The sequence below is a fragment of the Taudactylus pleione genome, unplaced genomic scaffold (assembly GCF_031769625.1).
Source record: "Taudactylus pleione unplaced genomic scaffold, aTauple2 ptg000053l, whole genome shotgun sequence".
Lineage (NCBI taxonomy): Eukaryota > Metazoa > Chordata > Amphibia > Anura > Myobatrachidae > Taudactylus > Taudactylus pleione.
The window spans coordinates 35,291,519-35,310,227 of record NW_028284455.1 but is presented as its reverse complement, the minus strand read 5'-3'; the positions used below and the strand labels follow the sequence as shown (position 1 = coordinate 35,310,227).

Below are 18,709 nucleotides of genomic sequence, written 5' to 3'. Positions count from 1 at the left end.
GCTGGCAGTGTGACGGCATTGCGATTGCATTCATTAGCATATTTTCGTAATCCTTAATGAATCAGGCCCTTTGTGGGCAGTTAGGAAAGAGGAGCGCCTTCCTTACTGTTTAAATTTGGATTTCAAAGAAATGTGGGTCCTTACACTTGTTTTGCCTACAGTCTAATAGGAAGGGTAGAAGAATTTTGTAGAAGGTGGATACAGCATTAGTACACAGTTATTTAAATATCAGGGTAAAGCTTATTTCAGCAGCTTTGGGTGTCTAGGTTTGGTATGACACAATACAATAGTACAATAGCAAGCTTGGGTGTTTGTATTGTTTAAAATTTAGCACTAACCGCTCTGATATGGACTTGTGGACTACTAGTCCCCATGGTCTGTGGCTAGCTCTTCCTCCCTTCCTGCACATAGGATGGTGCCAAAAAGCTCAGTGCCATCCATTGGCTGTATAAATATCCATGTCCAGGCTCTGAACCCCTGGGTCTTCCATCACTGCAATCAACCATGAGGACTTCCGCTCTGTTGGCTCAATGGCTAACATTCTTTCCTGTGTAGACAGAGCTTTCAACCACTCACTTGTGGCACTCTGTTTACCTGACGTCCTTGGCCTTCCATCACTCCATATAGGTTATAACCCCTTCTAGGCCTCTGCATCACAAATGACCCTAGAATACCAACTGTCCCATTTGCACCTATTGTATCTCATTACTCCCTCTCTTTAGATTAGAATGTATGCTCTCAATGGCAGGGTCTTCTACCATATGTCTTACAGTATGTCTTCCTCAATTGTCCCTGTTATGACATATTCTGAATTGTTTCTGTATGAGAGTTGGTCGAGTTTGCATCCATTAATTCTATTTTACACAACTGTAATGTTCAGGTTTCTCATGACTGTCTTCTGTGTCTGTCTGCCATGTGATTTGGTCAAAAATGCATCCATTCATTCTTATTCTTCTTACCCGCAATTTTCATGTTCAGTATGTCATTATGCAATTTCATATTGTACTCGTTATTCTGCTAAAACAGTTTGCCTGTATATGTATTACTCTGTACAGCGCTGGGCCACCTTATTAATAAACTTTGACGATCTATCAGTCATGTATTGAAGTAATGTCCACTTGTGCCCATAAATTCATTGGCTGGAATGCATCACGTTGGAATTTTTTATTGCAAGGAAATGGAAGAATATTTGTGAATGAAGAGTAATTGTGCTAAAACTTCCACTGTTTCCATATCTTGTGCCAAGCAGAACAATTTGCTAACAAGAGAGGGTAATCTGATGTCTAGTATTGTTGATGTAAAACAATAGTTTTGTTGATGTAGTATTGTTGATGTAAAAAGTATTGTTCTAGTATTGTTGATGTAAAAAGTATACTATATTAGTTTCTGACATTACTGTAGTTGCAGTTCTTAAGTAAGATTATTAAAATTCTCCTGATTGTTATCCAATATGCTATGGAAATAGTGTAACATTTTTGGAAAGGAGCAGAAGATTGTTTTATAAGCAGCATAATGGGGAAAGGTAGATGATTCTGCAATTAAAAAAATAAAGAAAAACCTGGCACTGAGGTCCAAATATTATAATCACCTGGTTCACCAGCTGCAACTAATAAGGGAATACTCAACCCTTCAAACAACAGAAAAATAAGTTTCATATGATACAGTAGCGCTGGTGAATCAGTATTTTTAATATTAAAAATGAAATGTACAAAAAACACAATACATAAAATACAATATTACATATACACCGGCTGGTATCTATTATAAACAATGGACAATAAAACACTGTTTAAAAAGCAGATACATTTCTTATAATGCCACTTGATAAGTCAAGCGCAGAGAAAATATAATTCAAAGTGATAACTACTTATATTTATAGAACATACTCCTAACAGGTAAATATTAGTCAGTGTAGCAGTCACTGTATTTTAGTACAGGTTGAGTCTCCCATATCCAAAATGCTTGGGACTAGGGGTATTTTGGATATCGGAATATTCCGTATTTTGGAATATTTGTATACCATATTGAAATGTCTTAGGAATAGGGCACAAATCTAAACACAGCATGCATTTATGTGGTATATACACCTTATACACACAGCCTGAAGGTAATTTTATAAAAATATTTTCAATAATTTTGTGGCTCAAACAAAGTTTGTGTACATACATGAAATTAATTTATGTTTCATATACTCCTTATATACATAGCCTATAGGTCATTTTATACTTTATTTTTAATAATTTTGTGCCTTAAACAAAGTTTGTGTACATTGATCCATCAAAAAAAAAAAAGGTTTCACTATCTCAGTCATGCTAAAAATATTCCGTATTTCGGAATATTCCGTATTTCGGAATATTTCGATATGGGAGACTCAACCTGTAACAGAAAATCCAAGCTCAAAAGATGTTAGTCAGAGCAGCAACAATTTATTGCTTCCCATAAACATCGTAACCGTACCTGGGATATCAATAATATCTTCATTTTCCAGGACTAGGACAGGGGCATAATCAATTAGCCGCGGATTAAACCCTACCGCTAATTGCCGCTCCGGACCTATTCAATTAGCAGGGATTCCTTGCGCATGAGTCCATGAGACCCTGCATGCCAGTCCCCGCAGTCAGACTGTACCTCGCAGCTCATGGAGGTGCGAAGTAAAATCTGTGTATAAATCACCAAATTGTGCTCACGCACGGGAAAAAAAACACTGATTCCGCAGTTTATGCAGAATCAGTGTGTTTACACACGTGTGTCACGATTTTTTGGCGCGGGGAAAAAGGCTATTTTATTGAAAAGCTTTTCCCTGCGCCGCAGGGATTTTTTGCGGCTAATTAAATCCACCCCATAATCTCTGAATTTGGCTCCTTTTCAGGATATACATTTAATGTGGATAAACCTGAGATTCTTTCAATTTCAGGTGATACACAAACACTATCCCACTTAGCCTTCTTTGAAGCATTTAAAATTACTCCTGTTCAGTTTAAATATTTGGTGGTTCATGTTTTCTCGTTAGACTATATTCGACTAACTATTCTCCCTTAATAGGGGCCATTATCCAATTGTTGGTTAATTGGAGATTTATGCCTCTCTCTCTGTTAGGGAGGGTAGCCATATTTAAAACTATAATTTTTCTAAAGATTTTATATGCCGTTCAGATGCTCCCAATTCGCCTGACCAATACAGATATTGCGGATCTATCCTGACTTTTTGTACAGCCTCTTTATCTGGAAGCATGAGAAATCCTGCATGTCTTATGCTAAACTGATACTTCCGAGACAACACGGGGGCTTGGGAGGGAATTGGTAAGAAATACCGCGGGCCGCACAGCCGGCGGTTCGATTCCCGTCAGCGGCAGCCCGACAGGAGCAGAGTGCGACGCAGCGGAAGCCCGATAGCGCTGGAAATCCCGATCGTGGATAGGTAAGTATTTATTATCCTAACCCCCCTAACCCTCCTTAGGGGTGCCTAACCCTAACTTCCCCCCCAAGTGCCTAACCCTAATCCCCCCTCTAAGTGCCTAACCCTTACCACCCCCTTCCCCACTGCCTAAACCTAAGTCCCCCGGGGGGGTGCCTAACCCTAAGTCCCCCCCGGGGGTGCCTAACCCTAACCCTCCCTCCCCCTAGCCTAACCCTAACCCGCCCGGGGGGGTGCCTAACCCTAAGTCCCCCCCGGGAGCCCTAAACCTAACCCGCCCCCCCCGCGGCTGTCCGCTCGCGGTGCCCGGCATCTCTACGATCGGGATGCCGGACGCCGGTCTCCTGGCGTCGGGGAAATGCGGGCGTCTACATCTAGACGCCCGGCATTTCACCCTTGCCAGGAAATGGCAGTCGGGAAGCCGGCTGCCGGTATTTAGGCAGTCGGCTTCCCGATTGCCTCCCCTTGGGGGTGCGAGATTTTCTCAAGTTGTTCTTTTTCGATATCTAGCTGCCTGGCTCCTGTCGTGGAATATTTATATATATGTATTGAGTTAGATAACTCCGTACTGACACATACTTCCCGAGCACTTTACTCCATGCTTCTAAATCCAATATTCCCAAACACATTTTTAACAATTTATTATTTCGGGATGTCTATTTAGCCTGGTGGGCCATTAATAAAAAGATTCATAGAAACCGCAGACATTCGATGTATATCCCCTTTTAGGGAAACCCCCTATTTCTTCCTGCATTTTCTAACACTGATTTTCAATTAAAGATGAAGGGGATTAGAACTACCGCTGATGTGTTTAATCCAGGGGGTACTATTTATTTTTTTCAGGTACTCCGAGAACGTTATGACTTACCACAAACTTGCTGCTACATATAATTACAAATACAACATTTTGTGAATACCTACTGCCATACCTTCTCCTTCGGATATTGACCTACTAATGTTCTTTTTGTCTGTAATTCAAAGGACCACATACAGGACTAGATACTTGTACGCTGACCTAATAAATACTTATCTATGTAAAATTTTAGATAATACTTTTAATGCCTGGCGGGATGACTTTTCAACTGATGGGGAGGAAATAGACATATTATACCAATATGAGATCATCCTGTGCACATTACAATCAGCTGCACTACAAGAGTTACATGTAAAAGATGTGAGCAGGGCTTAGACCTCGGAGTCACAACATAAATATATGGTGTCTAATGAGACAGGGGCTTGTCCAAAATGTCATAACTCGTCCGCTACATTTCTCATAACTTCTGGAGCTATGTTACAATTAAACATTTTTGGAATAAGATATTGCAGTTTATTAACTCTACATTTAATTTACACATCCAACTAGACCTGCGGATCATGCGTGGTGTGAATTTTGCTTAATGGAATTTAGGCCCTAGACTACCTTAATTACGTCCCATCCTTACTGTTCTGGTGACTGTGACTAAAACAGTAATACCTCTTGACCCCTCAAAACAGTTTCTTAATTGTTTCAAAAATTCCCTCCTTGTTACTCCATTCAGGATTGCTGATAGGTGTGAGCTCTCATAATGGAGGATACTATTTGTAGCAGTTTCTTTGCTAAACGTATCCTTAATAACTCTGTTCTCTTCCATTATATCTATTTTCAGGTCCAAAAATGTAATCATTTATTGGTTCATCACTGATGTTAATTTAAGTTTGAAGTTGTTGTAATCCAGTACATTAATGAATTCTAGCAATATCACCTCACATTCTCATATTATGAGAATGTCATCTATATACCTGAACAATATGTTCAGTATATAGATCATTTTGTATGGCAAAAAAGTATTTCTTCTCCCACCACCTGAGGTATAGATTAGCATACAATAACCTGTGTATTGCCAGATCTAATTCCCTCCTGTACAGATGTGCATACCACACATTGCTTTATATGATCTGGCACCTCCTCTGTGGTATGCTGCACAACCTATTTCCATACATTTTCCCAGGCTTTGTGAACACAGATGAAACAATATACCTGAATGATTAGCTTTTTTCTACAATTGTGTTTCCTAGTTTATAAATTGGTGGCCTGATGCTATCAATTTAATGTTACAGTATTTGCTCTTGATATCATTGAAACCCATTTTAGGATTAAATTTAGTTTGCCAGTATCTGTTTCCATACCTGTTTCAGCTTCAGTCTTTGCTAACCTGATTTATTTTTTGCATATTTTGCTACATTAAAAGCTAACCCTTATGTGGCATGGCAGAGTCACCATCCTGACCAGTTTCACTCAGGAGATATAAGTTTTCTCACAAACTTAGCGCTTTCTGATTAACCTTGGTCATTTTACAAATGGATGTAAAGAGCATGGTTTAAACTAAAAATGCTAAAAACATGTATAGAAATGTAACATTTAATAGGTATGTCACTTCACTATATATGTATTTACCTTAACTCCTGGAGGACCAGGAGGACCACGAGGACCATCTTGTCCCAAACATTTGCAAATAACATTACAACATTTTCTTTCAACAACTGTGTCCTGTTAAGAAAAAAGAAAAAAATATGTACATATATTCTATTTCATATTTTAAACAATATATCACTATATTGATGCTTCCAAAAAACACAGGTCAGAATCTCAGTCCCTTTGCCTCCACAATAATATAAACTTGAAAGGAGCACTCACCACGTTCACACTAGAAACCATTAAAATATTTATTGCCACCACAAACCACAATGTCCTGCTTCACATGCTGTGTAATCGGCTGACAGTTTGACAAATCTTTAAGAAACATAGCAGGTGGTGGTACATAATGTGAAATCTTGAGAATGGTCTGATATAGGACTGAAATGTTGATGCTATGTTTCTTAAAGATTTGTCAAACTGTCAGCCGATTACACAGCATGTGAAGCAAGACAATGTGGTTTGTGGTGGCAATGATAGATAGATAGATAGCTAGATAGATAGATAGATAGATAGATAGATAGATAGATAGATAGATAGATAGATAGATAGATAGATAGATAGATAGATAGATAGATAGACAGACAGACAGATATATATGGAGCAGATAACAGGCAGCACTCAGCAGACATATATATCCAGCTATTTGGAGGCACTGGGAGACTTTAATTAAAGGTAAAAACTGCCTTTATTAGCCAATAAAGGCAGATTTTACCTTTAATTAAAGTCTCCCAGTGCCTCCAAATAGCTGGATATACAGTCAGGTGCATAAATATTGGGACATTGACAGAATTTTCATATTTTGGCCTCTATTCACCACCACAATGGCTTTGAAATGAAACAAACAAGATGTGCTTTAACTGCAGACTTTCAGATTTAATTTGAGGGTAATTACATCCAAATCAGGTGAACGGTGTAGGAATTACAACGGTTTCTATATGTGCCTCCCACTTTTTAAGGGGCCAAAAGTAATGGGACAAACTAAACAATCCTAAATCTAACTTTCACTTTTTAATACTTTGTTACAAATTCTTTGCAGGCAATTACAGCCTGAAGTTACTGACCCGTGGATGGCACGGGAGCAAATTCACTCGTTACATTTCTGCAGCAAGTGCCGGATTATTGGGATTCTATATGTTATGATTCGCAACCAGGATTTCTGACAGCCTTAGCAGTTTCTAGTCCTAACTGTTGCTAGGCAGCTCTCAGTATTGTGGATACACTGCTACAAGTCTGCAATCAAGCTCTCAGTGTGTGTGCAGTTCAGCAGCAATTGCAATTAGGAGGATGGCTTGCATTGATACCTCTTCCTGTTATACTGCAGTCACTCCTAGCATTACTTGCCGGTGATAGTTTATGCCTTGTGTTGCTGCCATGGGACGGACCCATGTATATCGTTGTTCGTGTCTGTTCTCAGTTAACTAAATTGTTGTGGAACTTTAATTATTTGTTTCTACCAACTACAAGTATTACCAAACCTACACAGTGATTATCATTGCTGCTGTTGTGTTTCTGCATATACAAATATCAGCCTTGCACACCTATGCTGACACTGAATATCATCTTTCCTGTTGTGTTTATGCAAATACAAATATCTACCTTGCACACCTATGCTGACACAGTGAATATCACCAGATGTTGTGTTTCTGCAAATACAAATATCTGCCTTGCACAAGTGTATGTATAAATATATATATATATATATATATATATATATATGATGTGTTGGATTCTGTGCTACTGCTACACCTGCAAAGCTTGCTGTGTGGATTATTCTTGCTGTCTGCTAATACATCTGTTTGCTATCCAGACTGTCCTGCAACTAGCCCTGTGGATGCTGGTTCTGATTCTACAATTAACTTGATACTTTATAAAGTATTTATTTCTACTTCAGCCAATATCCTGCAATCAAACATATATTGTATAAACCCCTACTGCCTGAGCTTAAGTCCTGGGGGCAGCCTAAGTATCGGTGAGTGTATTCAACTATTCAACTCTATGGGAACAACGGGTTCTAGGGGTCTTATACATACACAGGGGTGTTTCATAACAATATAAAAATAAGCAGTATTCAGTAAAGTCCTTACAACAATTAAAAGTCAAGTTTGATGAACATTTCCAGATTATGCCAAATAAGATTCCATACATGCGAAGAGGTGGCTCCTTATGTGAGTCACACTGAGTTTGTAAATTAATTTAAAAGTCAAAGTGAGAAAAGGGCACTTCCTAGTGCAACACAATTGTATCAAATCACCCACAGTGAATGCAATCCAGAGTAAAAGTGAACTGGCTATTAAATATTATTAAATAATATTAAATAGTCAGCTTATCTAAACCAATATGTGAAGTGATGTCCATGAGTCAAAAAATCCAGGCTGTATAATTTTTATCTTTTATTTTAATATATACTTAATGGAGGGTGCTACATCACGATGGGCCACCTTTATCAGATACGTGCATAAATGTTTTTATCTTGTACATGCATTTATTGACTGTGATTGTTGATATTCTGCCTGTTGTAAAAGGATTACACTGTCTAAGTGTTTTTATCCTTTTATATTGAGTATACAGTATATCTTAAATAAAAGAAGACAATTATATAGTCTGAATTTCCTGATGTGTGGACATCACTTCACAAATTGTTCAGATAAGCTGACTATAACATTATCTGGTATGGGATCAATTCACCATTGGATTCCTTTCACTGATGATTTAAACCAATTGTGTTCCACTAGGAGGCACCGTGTAACACGGGGTGTAGAAATGAGGACTCAAGACAGGCAGGTACTCAGTAAAGCAGTGTCTTTAATGGCAGCAGACACTGCACTTTAGCATGCACAGGCTTAGTCCTGGACACACTGGCATATAACACAAGTCAACAAACACAAGTAAATGTCCCTGCACTCCCAGTGCTTAATAGTCAGTCCCTGGCACTACAACACTCTGGTCTACTAAACTGGTCACTAGCCGGTGTCAGTGCACAGAGCAGTGGGTGTATGAGAGTTTTAAACCTGGAGATCCAAATCTCCCTTGCTGCAAACTGGACAGGCTTCACTCTAGACTCCCTTGGAGGGAGCTGATCCCACAGAAATGTGGGCAATTCCGGTGAGAGACAACCCCTCTCACCACAATATTTATATCTAAATATATATATATACAGTATACAGTATGACCATGTGAGTTGCTTATATGGGAGCTTTCAGATTGCTGTAATTAACAGTATGAATACGATGTACTATTGTTTTAATAGATAGTTATAGTCTTGTGCCGCTAGTCGTGCATCTAGTAATTTAACTGTTTGTTTATAGTATCCATGGTGATGGGTCACATGAACGGCAGGCTTCCCTGGGGCCTATGGAGACGCTGCCAGCCGGTGTCGTGGGCTGATGACGTCATCGGGTCTACAGGGAGCCGCGCCGACGGAGGTTTGCACGATGGGTGTTTTGTCTATAAAGGTATGTACCCTGTTCCTGTTTTTTATGTGTCTTGATAAAAGAGCAACGCTCTGAAATGTTGACAAGTGATCACGCAGTGGAAGTGTCTGCTTTATTTGGATATAATAAGCTGGAGTGCCGTCCTATTTCTGTATATGCCTTTATTGTGATTATAGTGGTATTGTGACTGGGGAAGGGCACCTGGCAACGCTGAGGATCATTCTGTGGAGTGCCGAACATATGCAATTTATATATTTTACATCACTTATCTGACCACTTCAGTCAGAACGTGATATTGGTTAGGGCACCCGGTATTTTGTTGTGCGATCTGGACTCAATTTTTCCCCTTGTGCCACACTGCGTGGTAATAAGAGGAAGTGGACTTTATTTTAATTGTTTTTTCAGCAATGTCAAACATTGCCGATGATGCTGCTACGACTGGAGGCTATCACAATATAGTATTACCATTAGGCGATATTTTAACATTGTCTGATTCTGATGCAGAAGCAATACTGGTGAAATCTAACCTGCGGGATACGGCAGGAGAAGAAAGTATAGAGCAACTTTATGCACAATTGACACGACTGAAGCAACGCGAAATTGATTTTTATTTGCACAGTGTAACTTTGTCGGATTATTTCAGAGAAAAAAAGATCCCCCGAGGCTTCCGCATTAGAAATATCCCGACTATAGGGAGATATAATCCAGAATTTTGCCGTAAATGGGCAGCAGTTTTGAACAAATGTTCATTCGATCTAATTCTGCTGGTGATTGCTGAATCAACAAGGGAACTTACGGTGGTAAAAGAAAAAATCGATAATTTTGAGAAAATTCACCTTAATAAATTGAAAACGGATACAACAACAGATTGGATGGGCAAATTGACCAATCAAGTGGACAAATATAAGGCGGAATTAGTGAAATTTAAACAATCCAAATTAACTACAGTGAACAGAGATTACAGCTGGGTGAACAACAGGGGTTCCAGTACCATGAGACGTCCTCTTTTTAGACCTAATAAAAAATTCCCTTTGGAAACGGAATCCTCAAGTGGTGGAGTAACATCGAGTGACACGGAATGTGCAGGGGAATCAGCTGCCTCCTCCTCACGGAGACCCCCTTTAGGGGTTACCACCAGAAAGGGTGCAGATACAAGCAAAGAGGCCATACCCGCAGAGCAGGGCAGTGGGCAAGGTCGGGGAAAGCGAATCTACAAAAGAAAGATGTAGTATACAACTTATCAAAAAGAACATTGACTCTGGCTGAAAGGAGTGTACTCAATAAAGGCTTTTCATTTGTGCCCGATAATATCCCAGATAAATTTCACAATAAAATTGATCTACATATATTTAATCGCAGAGTGCGGCTCAAGGAGCACTTTGGGGTCCAGAATACCTCTGCGGAAAGTACACCATCCTTTTATAAATGTTCGACTTTCGACCCACCTTCTAACAACATGGCCATCAAATATTTTTCGAATTGCATGAATGAATCTATTGATAAAATGGATTGTACCAGGAGCCCAACTTTTTCAAATTTGACATCAGAAGAGAAAATGGCATTGCGGAATCTGGGCCAGTATACAGACATCATTATACGCCCCGCTGACAAAGGCGGGGGTATAGTGGTTCAGGATATTGAGGCATATCGTTATGAAATCAATCGCCAGTTGTCAGACCAGGCTGTATACGAAGCCTTACAACGGGACCCTACTCCAGTATTTAAAAAAGAGCTGGACAACATTCTTTCCAATGCTGTAAGTAATTCTATTATTCCAAAGAAACTGGCTGAGATGTTGATTTGCGAATTTCCGATTGTTCCGGTACTATACACAATTCCAAAATTACACAAAGATCCTGTGGTTCCGCCAGGTCGCCCAATTATATCGGCAAGAAATTCACTGTACTACTCGGTTTCGCAATATCTGGACGTTCTCTTACAGCCAGTGGTTCAAAATCAACCCACAGTACTCAAGGACACCACATCTTTTATTCTTAGACTGCAAGATGTTACACCTCTGGTCGGGAGTTATGCACTTTGTACAGTAGACGTTATCAGTCTCTACACCAGCATCCCGCATGAGAGGGGGCTTAATGCTATTCGTAGAATATTGACTAACAACTCACACTATACGGGTCCGGACATCGACTTTGTATTGGCATTGTTAGAATTGACACTTACACGGAATTATTTTGTGTTTGATAAGAAATTCTTTATTCAAAAAACTTGGTGTGCGATGGCGTCATGTGCAGCTCCGTCTTTCGCCAATTTATTTATGGTGGAGGTGGAGAGAGATTTGTTTTTCCATGATCCTACTTTTTCTCACTATATAGCGGGTTACGGCCGCTATATAGATGATATTTTTTTCTTGTGGTCGGGTGGGGAGAAAGATTTCATCAACATGATGGAAAATATTAATTTGATGGATCCAGCCATCAAGTCTACGTATCAGTTCAACAAGGATAAGATTCATTTTTTGGACGTGGCCGTCTCTCTCAATGAGAGGAATCAATTACAGACATCAGTCTATAAAAAGGAAACGGATAGGAACACTTTGTTACTATCTGATAGTGCACACCCTCCGGCGCTTAAACGTGGTCTACCATTCTCTCAATTCTTGAGAGTGTTTCGCATATGCAGTGACCCTATAGATGCCAGGCAACAAATAGATATCATGCTGCTCTATTTCTTAGCTAGGGGATACTCACCACGCCTGTTGAAAAAAGCTAAAGAAAGGGTGTTAGCCTTATCCCGTGTAGATTGTTTGAGATCAACCAAAAAGGCAAACAATAACAATAAGATTATCTGGACTTTGGATTATTCACCATCAAATCAGAAGTTGATGAGAGATGCGAAACAACGTTGGCCGATGGTGGCAAACGATCCATTGCTCCCTGCGCTGAAAAATTCATCTATAATGCTGGCATATAGACGTGGAAAGAACATCAAAGACTGTGTGGTGCATAACGATATTTCACGATTTAGAGAACCCCATTCTCCTCATTTTCTGACTCGGAAACCCGGAAACTACAAGTGCTTGGGCTGCATCACCTGCAGTTCCCTTGAAACAGGGGACACGTTTGCACATCCACATACGGGCAAGAGATTGAAAATTAAATTTCCCTTAACGTGTTCCAGCAAATTTGTAGTTTACTTTATCAGATGTCCATGTGGACTTCTTTATGTGGGCAAAACAACACGCCAATTTAAGGAACGAATAGCATTACACAGATCAGCAATTAGAGCAGCTATAGATGGGAAGGATTCTGATCAGCCAGTAGCTCGACATTTTCGGGATTACAAGCATGGACTATCAACAATTAAATATAAGATGATTGATCAAATCAAAGTACCACAGCGAGGTGGAGATCGTGGACGTCTATTATTACAGCGAGAGACAAGATGGATCTACACATTAAACACGGTCCAACGCCATGGATTGAACGAGCAACTTTCCTTTTCTTGTTTTGTGTAAATATAATATTGAGTAGTTTTGATTTCTATACCTAATATCATAGGGTGCTTGGAGTAACAATGTGTACAGTAAGGTCATTTCATCACCTTATTTGGTTATACATGAGTAACATTAGTCTATTGCATATATTGCTCTAGTGTTTATGTCCTATTTAGTTTTTGTTTTCTGTCTGTGTTTTTTGTATATGGTATATATAGGTTAGAATGGTTTCCATTGTTGATAATTATGGATGGATTTGTAATCATCTAGTATAGATTGAGACCAGGTCGGGATGGCTGAATGGACATTGGTTTTATAGCCAGATGCTAGATAGTTAAAACTACATGACCGTGTGAGTTGCTTATACAGTATGGGAGCTTTCAGATAGCTGTAATTAACAGTATGAATACGATGTACTATTGTTTTAATAGATAGTGATAGTCTCGTGCCGCTAGTCGTGCATCTAGTAATTTAACAGTTTGTTTTTAGTATCCATGGTGATGGGTCATGTGAACGGCAGGCTTCCCTGAGGCCTATGGAGACGTTGCCAGCCGGTGTCATGGGCTGATGACGTCATCGGGTCTACAGGGAGCCGCGCCGACGGAGGTTTGCACGATGGGTGTTTGTCTATAAAGGTATGTACCCTGTTCCTGTTTTTTATGTGTCTTGATAAAAGAGCAACGCTCTGAAACGTTGACAAGTGATCATGCAGTGGAAGTGTCTGCTTTATTTGGATATAATAAGCTGGAGTGCCATCCTATTTCTGTATATGCCTTTATTGTGACTGGGGAAGGGCACCAGGCAACGCTGAGGATCATTCTGTGGAGTGCCGAACATATGCAATTTATATATATATATATATATATATATATATATATATATACACATGCATACACACACGTACTTATACATATATAAGTTTATACGTTGAAAATAAATTTCCATAACCAACTTACAATTTCTTTTAGCATTACACTTGGTAAATCGTAAATTCCAACGCTCAGTGGTTGTTGGTAGGAGAATCCTCTGCCAAACTCTATTTCTTGGAACTCTTTTATGTTCTGCACACCATCCAGACCAATCAGTAATAAACCATCCAAGCCTATGCAGTATAACAAGATAAATCATTTTTGGTGATTGTAATTAATTAATTTATTAGTCTTTTCATTATGTTTTGTTAACAACATATATATTTTGAAAATACAAATATAAAATATAGTTTTTCAAAATAATAATTTCATAACTATAACTTTTCTAAACAACCTGCTCCTGGAGAACATGTTGGGATGCCAAAAAAAACAATAAAGGCTAATTCCAATTTTAAATAATATTTGGAAAAAAAAACCTCTAATATTTGTGTATTTGTGACCCCCCCCGAAAAAAACTTTTCTAGGAGATCTGAGTCCAAAGAGGCCAGATGTCTCTAGAACTTTTAAACTTACATTCATGAGTAGCATGATAGCATGGCAAATATTATACTGCTAGGGATAAACTATATAATAAAATAAATTGTTGATAGGAGAAACAGACAGATGAGAGGGAAGAGAGAGATAGAGTAGGATCCTTTGTCTGCTACTTGGCCAGCAGACACTTCTATATACTGTAGTGTAGAGAGCGATCAACCACTCAGACCTCACTCCACCTGGTTCTGTCACTGCTCTCTTCCCCAGATAGATGACAGCCTTTAAAGACGTTACAAGCAACTTTAGCAATTCATAGCTTCAGTAACAAAACAATTTGGATATAAGAACATTGTTTCATATAGAGGTGTACATTACACCACAATGTTCTGACATCAGTTTGATGGGAGTCATTACCTTTCACTATCAGTCTGTGGATTACCTCTATTCTCTGTTGGAAATGTGTGCACAGATAGGGAGGTATGGCAGAGTTTTTATATATGCACTAGTGGCTTATAAAAACAGCTCAATATGCAGCTTTGTTGAACTTAAAAAAGAAAAGAGAGTGCACACATGTGGTATAATGTTAGGCGTATAGGAGACATGCAATATTAGTTATAAAACCATTAATATAAGTAGTTGTATCTAACAAGTATTAGTAAAACACAAGTATAATGTTTATACCTCAGGGATGGGTACTTAGGGTTAGGCACCCCAGGGTGAGATTAGGGTTAGGCATTCCCTTGGGAGTGTTAGGGTACGGGAAGGGGTGTTAGGGTTAGGCACCACCTGGGGGGAGGTTAGGGTTAGGCCCCCAAACCTCCCCTCGGGTGGTGCCTAAACCTAATGCGCCCTCCAGTACCCTAACCCTCCCAAGGTGGTGCCTAAGCCTAATCTCCCCCTGGGGGTGCCTAACCCTGACCACCCATCCCTGGGAAAACTGTAATACTTACCTGGGTCCTAACGTTCGGGATAGCGGTGTCTGCATTTTGCCGGACAGTGGGATTTTGGCATCGGGATTTCGGCGGCCGGCATCTCATCTGCCGGCATATTAACTACATCCTTTCAATACTAACAAGTTATGTGTCTCAAAATGTTGAAGTGTTACAATAACAGCCTGTTGCCAAACATATCATTAGAATATTCACACACAGTACAGAGTACTACAGGAGAGAAGGGTGTTTATCACGTGGCAGGCAATAACCCCCGGGGCGGGTTAGGTTTAGCGTGCGGGAAGGGTGGGTTAGGTTTAGGCACCCCCGGGGGGGGGAGGTTAGGACTAGGCACCATCAGGGGAGGTTAGGGTTAGGCACCTCCAAGGGAAGGTTAGGGTTAGGGGGGGAGAGGGGAAGGGTTAGGGTACTTTTCACTTATCGGGCTTCCGATGCCATCAGCATTTCATACCCGACCCGTATTGATGTCATGCACATGACTAGTTAGTATTAATGTCATGCGCATAACTGGTAAGTATTGATATCATGCACATAACTTAGTATTGATGTGATTCATAATTCCACAGTGAAATTTTGACTGCATTACGTCCCTATATATAATACGATGTGTTCATGCAATTCTTGTAATAATATTGGAATTAGATCAATATATTGGAATATATGTATTAAAGAGCAATGTTAAAACACAGTATTAGTGTATAGATGTTGGCACATCAATAATGTGTACATACACCTATGACCATTTGACACCAGTTTTTATTAATCTTATGTCAATGTTGTATAATGGTTATATACTGAATGTGATAGCACCAAGCAAAAGTGTGAGTTAAACTTTACAGACCTTGCCTTCGAAGGGACTCAGAAGTCATCTTGAGTGTCTGAACGGTGTCATCCAGTCCATCAGTAAAGACTATAATGACCTGGAGAAACACATTAATATTCATTATAAAGAGTAAAATACTCTTATATTTATATTCCATATAAATATTCCATTTGCTCTGTTATATTCCATTAACAGAGCAAAGGATGACACACTAGTCACATTTTTGTACAGAACGCAAGATCTTGATTTATCAATTTTATTCCATAACATAATACCTTTATCAGAAATAAAAACTACCTGTTGCAATGGATTGTACATAGATCCAGACTAGTTATTTCATGGTCCCTGATATTTCAGAAATTTTTTTGATGTGACTCAAAATTACTGTACATGGTTATCAGATGTTTAGAAAAACTCCACTGAAATCTCGGACACTAATACATTTGCCCCTGCTCCTCATTCATTTTAATGTGCAAAGTTTAGCTGCATATGTGGTGGATCTTGTGCAAACTGAATCAGCTGAATCAACTGAAACCAGCATGAATTAGGCGTTTCTGGGCAGCAAGAATCACGGATCAGCTATTTCTGATGGGAGTGTCATGGTAGTGCCGTGGCATGTTTATGTATAGCTCCGTGCCATTCTGAGTTGTGCATACAATATAGATACGCCTGTTTCTGATGGATCTCTTGTACTTAGCAAGGGGATGGTGCAAGTACTAATGATGATGGTTGCATCTGTGAATGCTAGAACAGTGACAGGTTTGCACTTTCAGATGCACAGATTTGCGACTTAGAGGCTGATTCAGGGGTGGAAGCCGCATGGATGCTAATGCAGGAGGTGGTGTCTTTAGTAAAAAGACGCCCATTGCTGGCTTTCTCAGAACCACTGGCTGAATCCATAGACACAGCATCAGATCCGCTGCGTGAACATCAGGACGGCCATCGGACATTTGAGTAACCCTCAGGTTACTCAGGATGTTTGGCAAAACTATGCTGCCGGGGCCAGTGAAGCTGCATCCGAGGACTCAGCCACTGACTGTGACATGCCCAGAAAAGAAGGCTGATATGCCTTGTTGTCTGCAATGCTCCCCTCACTCCCTAATGACTGCAGACTGTCACTCACTAGAGATCCACAGCCACACTGCGTCTGACTTTGCAGGACCAGATTTGCACCTGTGCAGTGAGGCAGCTGCATATGCGCAGATCAAAAAATAAGCCTAAACCCGCGAGAAAATGAAATTACCATCCACATCTGAATTAGCCCCTTAGTACAGCCGGTATGCGTTCGGCATACCGGCGGAAGGGATGCCGACTCTTACAATACCGGCGTCAGAATACCGACGCCAGTCAGAATACCGTCTCCAGCATCCCGACCGCCGGGATGCCAAAGGTAAGTAGCGGGGTGGGGGGGACGGTTAGGTTTAGGGGTTAGGGTAAGGCACTAGGGGGAGGGTTATGCACTAAGGGGGAAGGGTTAGGTATAGGGTGTCGGGGAGGGGGAGGTTAGGTTTAGGCACTAGGGGGGAGGTTAGGTTCAGGCACCAGGGAGGGAGGGTTAGGGTAGGGAGAGGGGGAGGGTTAGCATTCCGCCCACCAAGTGTCGGTATGTTAACCCTGTCAGGATCCAGGAGTCGGGATTCTGACTGCCTGGGTCCCATGTGTCGGTATTACATACCGATTACGTACAGCTAATGATCACATTAGCATGGAAAAGTAAGTACAATGCTGTTGTCACAGGGAAAAGTGGAGGTAGAAGCGTGTAACTCATAATCAAGCACAAGCTGGGCAGCCCTGTTTACCCAATAAATATACTGTAGGCCAAATTCTAATTTACCATTTTTTAGTAAAAACTTAAAGTTGTATATTTAAAGTTATATGAGTGTCTGAGAACAAATAATATTCCTGAAAATTAGCAATTTCCATGCGCATTATAGCACAGAGACAGCCAGGGACTGACTGGCCATCATTTAATTGCTCTGTATTGGGCTCGTACAGCACACATTTCTGTTTGCAGTCCCCGGGCAGGCGATCAGAAATGTGCAATAAGTCGGCACTTTGGGCGCCTAGATGGGAGTTTAGACGGGTTTAGCCGCTTTATGTAGCTAAACCCTATTTGGGCGCGACAAGCATGGGCGCCCAAAAACAATTAAATATTGCACCCGGATCTCTCGTCACTTTAGTGAATGGAGATAAAGTACCAGGTATTTTATCTCCATTCACTTTATCTCCATCCAAGGCTTAGTAATAGACCCCTTAAACTGCTACTTCTCGCTAATGTACTGCTTTAGTAAAATGTTACTTACTAATGGAACTCTTTTCTTTATCTTCTCATTCCATCTTAGTTTAACACTTTCATTGTTCTCAGTGTCTGGAGGGCAGAGGCGCATATTTGCGTGCGCTCACTCTGAATCAGGGCGTTCTTTTTTTTTGTTTCAGCCTCCAGGCCACTTGCAAAGCTATGGGAGACTACCCACAGCTAGTGCGAGTGGCCTGGCGATGGTCGCGATTATTGCGATCATCGGGCTTGCGGCGAGACCCTGCGGGAGGGTCTCGGCTCCCGCAAGCCCGAGTGGACTTATAGAGCAGGAAGTCCACTACTGACATCACTAGTGATGTCAGTAGGGCCGCCCAAAAACGGCAGGCGTTCCTAAGGGAACGTCTGCATTTGTGCAGCTACCCCCCCTCCCCGCCTACAAAACGGGGCGAGCTGTCAATCAACATCGACAGCTGCCCCGTCTTGTAGTGAGCCCCGGAGCGACGGAGCTGACGTCGCTCGCTG

At 40.6% G+C, this 18,709-nt stretch overlaps 1 protein-coding gene across 1 annotated transcript in view; it reads right to left on the bottom strand.

Moving 5' to 3' along the window:
• LOC148535363 (collagen alpha-4(VI) chain-like) overlaps positions 1-18,709 on the bottom strand; it is a 423,891-nt gene that overhangs the window by 178,071 nt on the left and 227,111 nt on the right. The window contains 3 exon segments of the mRNA XM_088462796.1: positions 5,849-5,941; positions 13,711-13,856; positions 15,949-16,027. Of these exon segments, the coding sequence (XP_088318922.1) occupies positions 5,849-5,941; positions 13,711-13,856; positions 15,949-16,027 (318 nt within the window).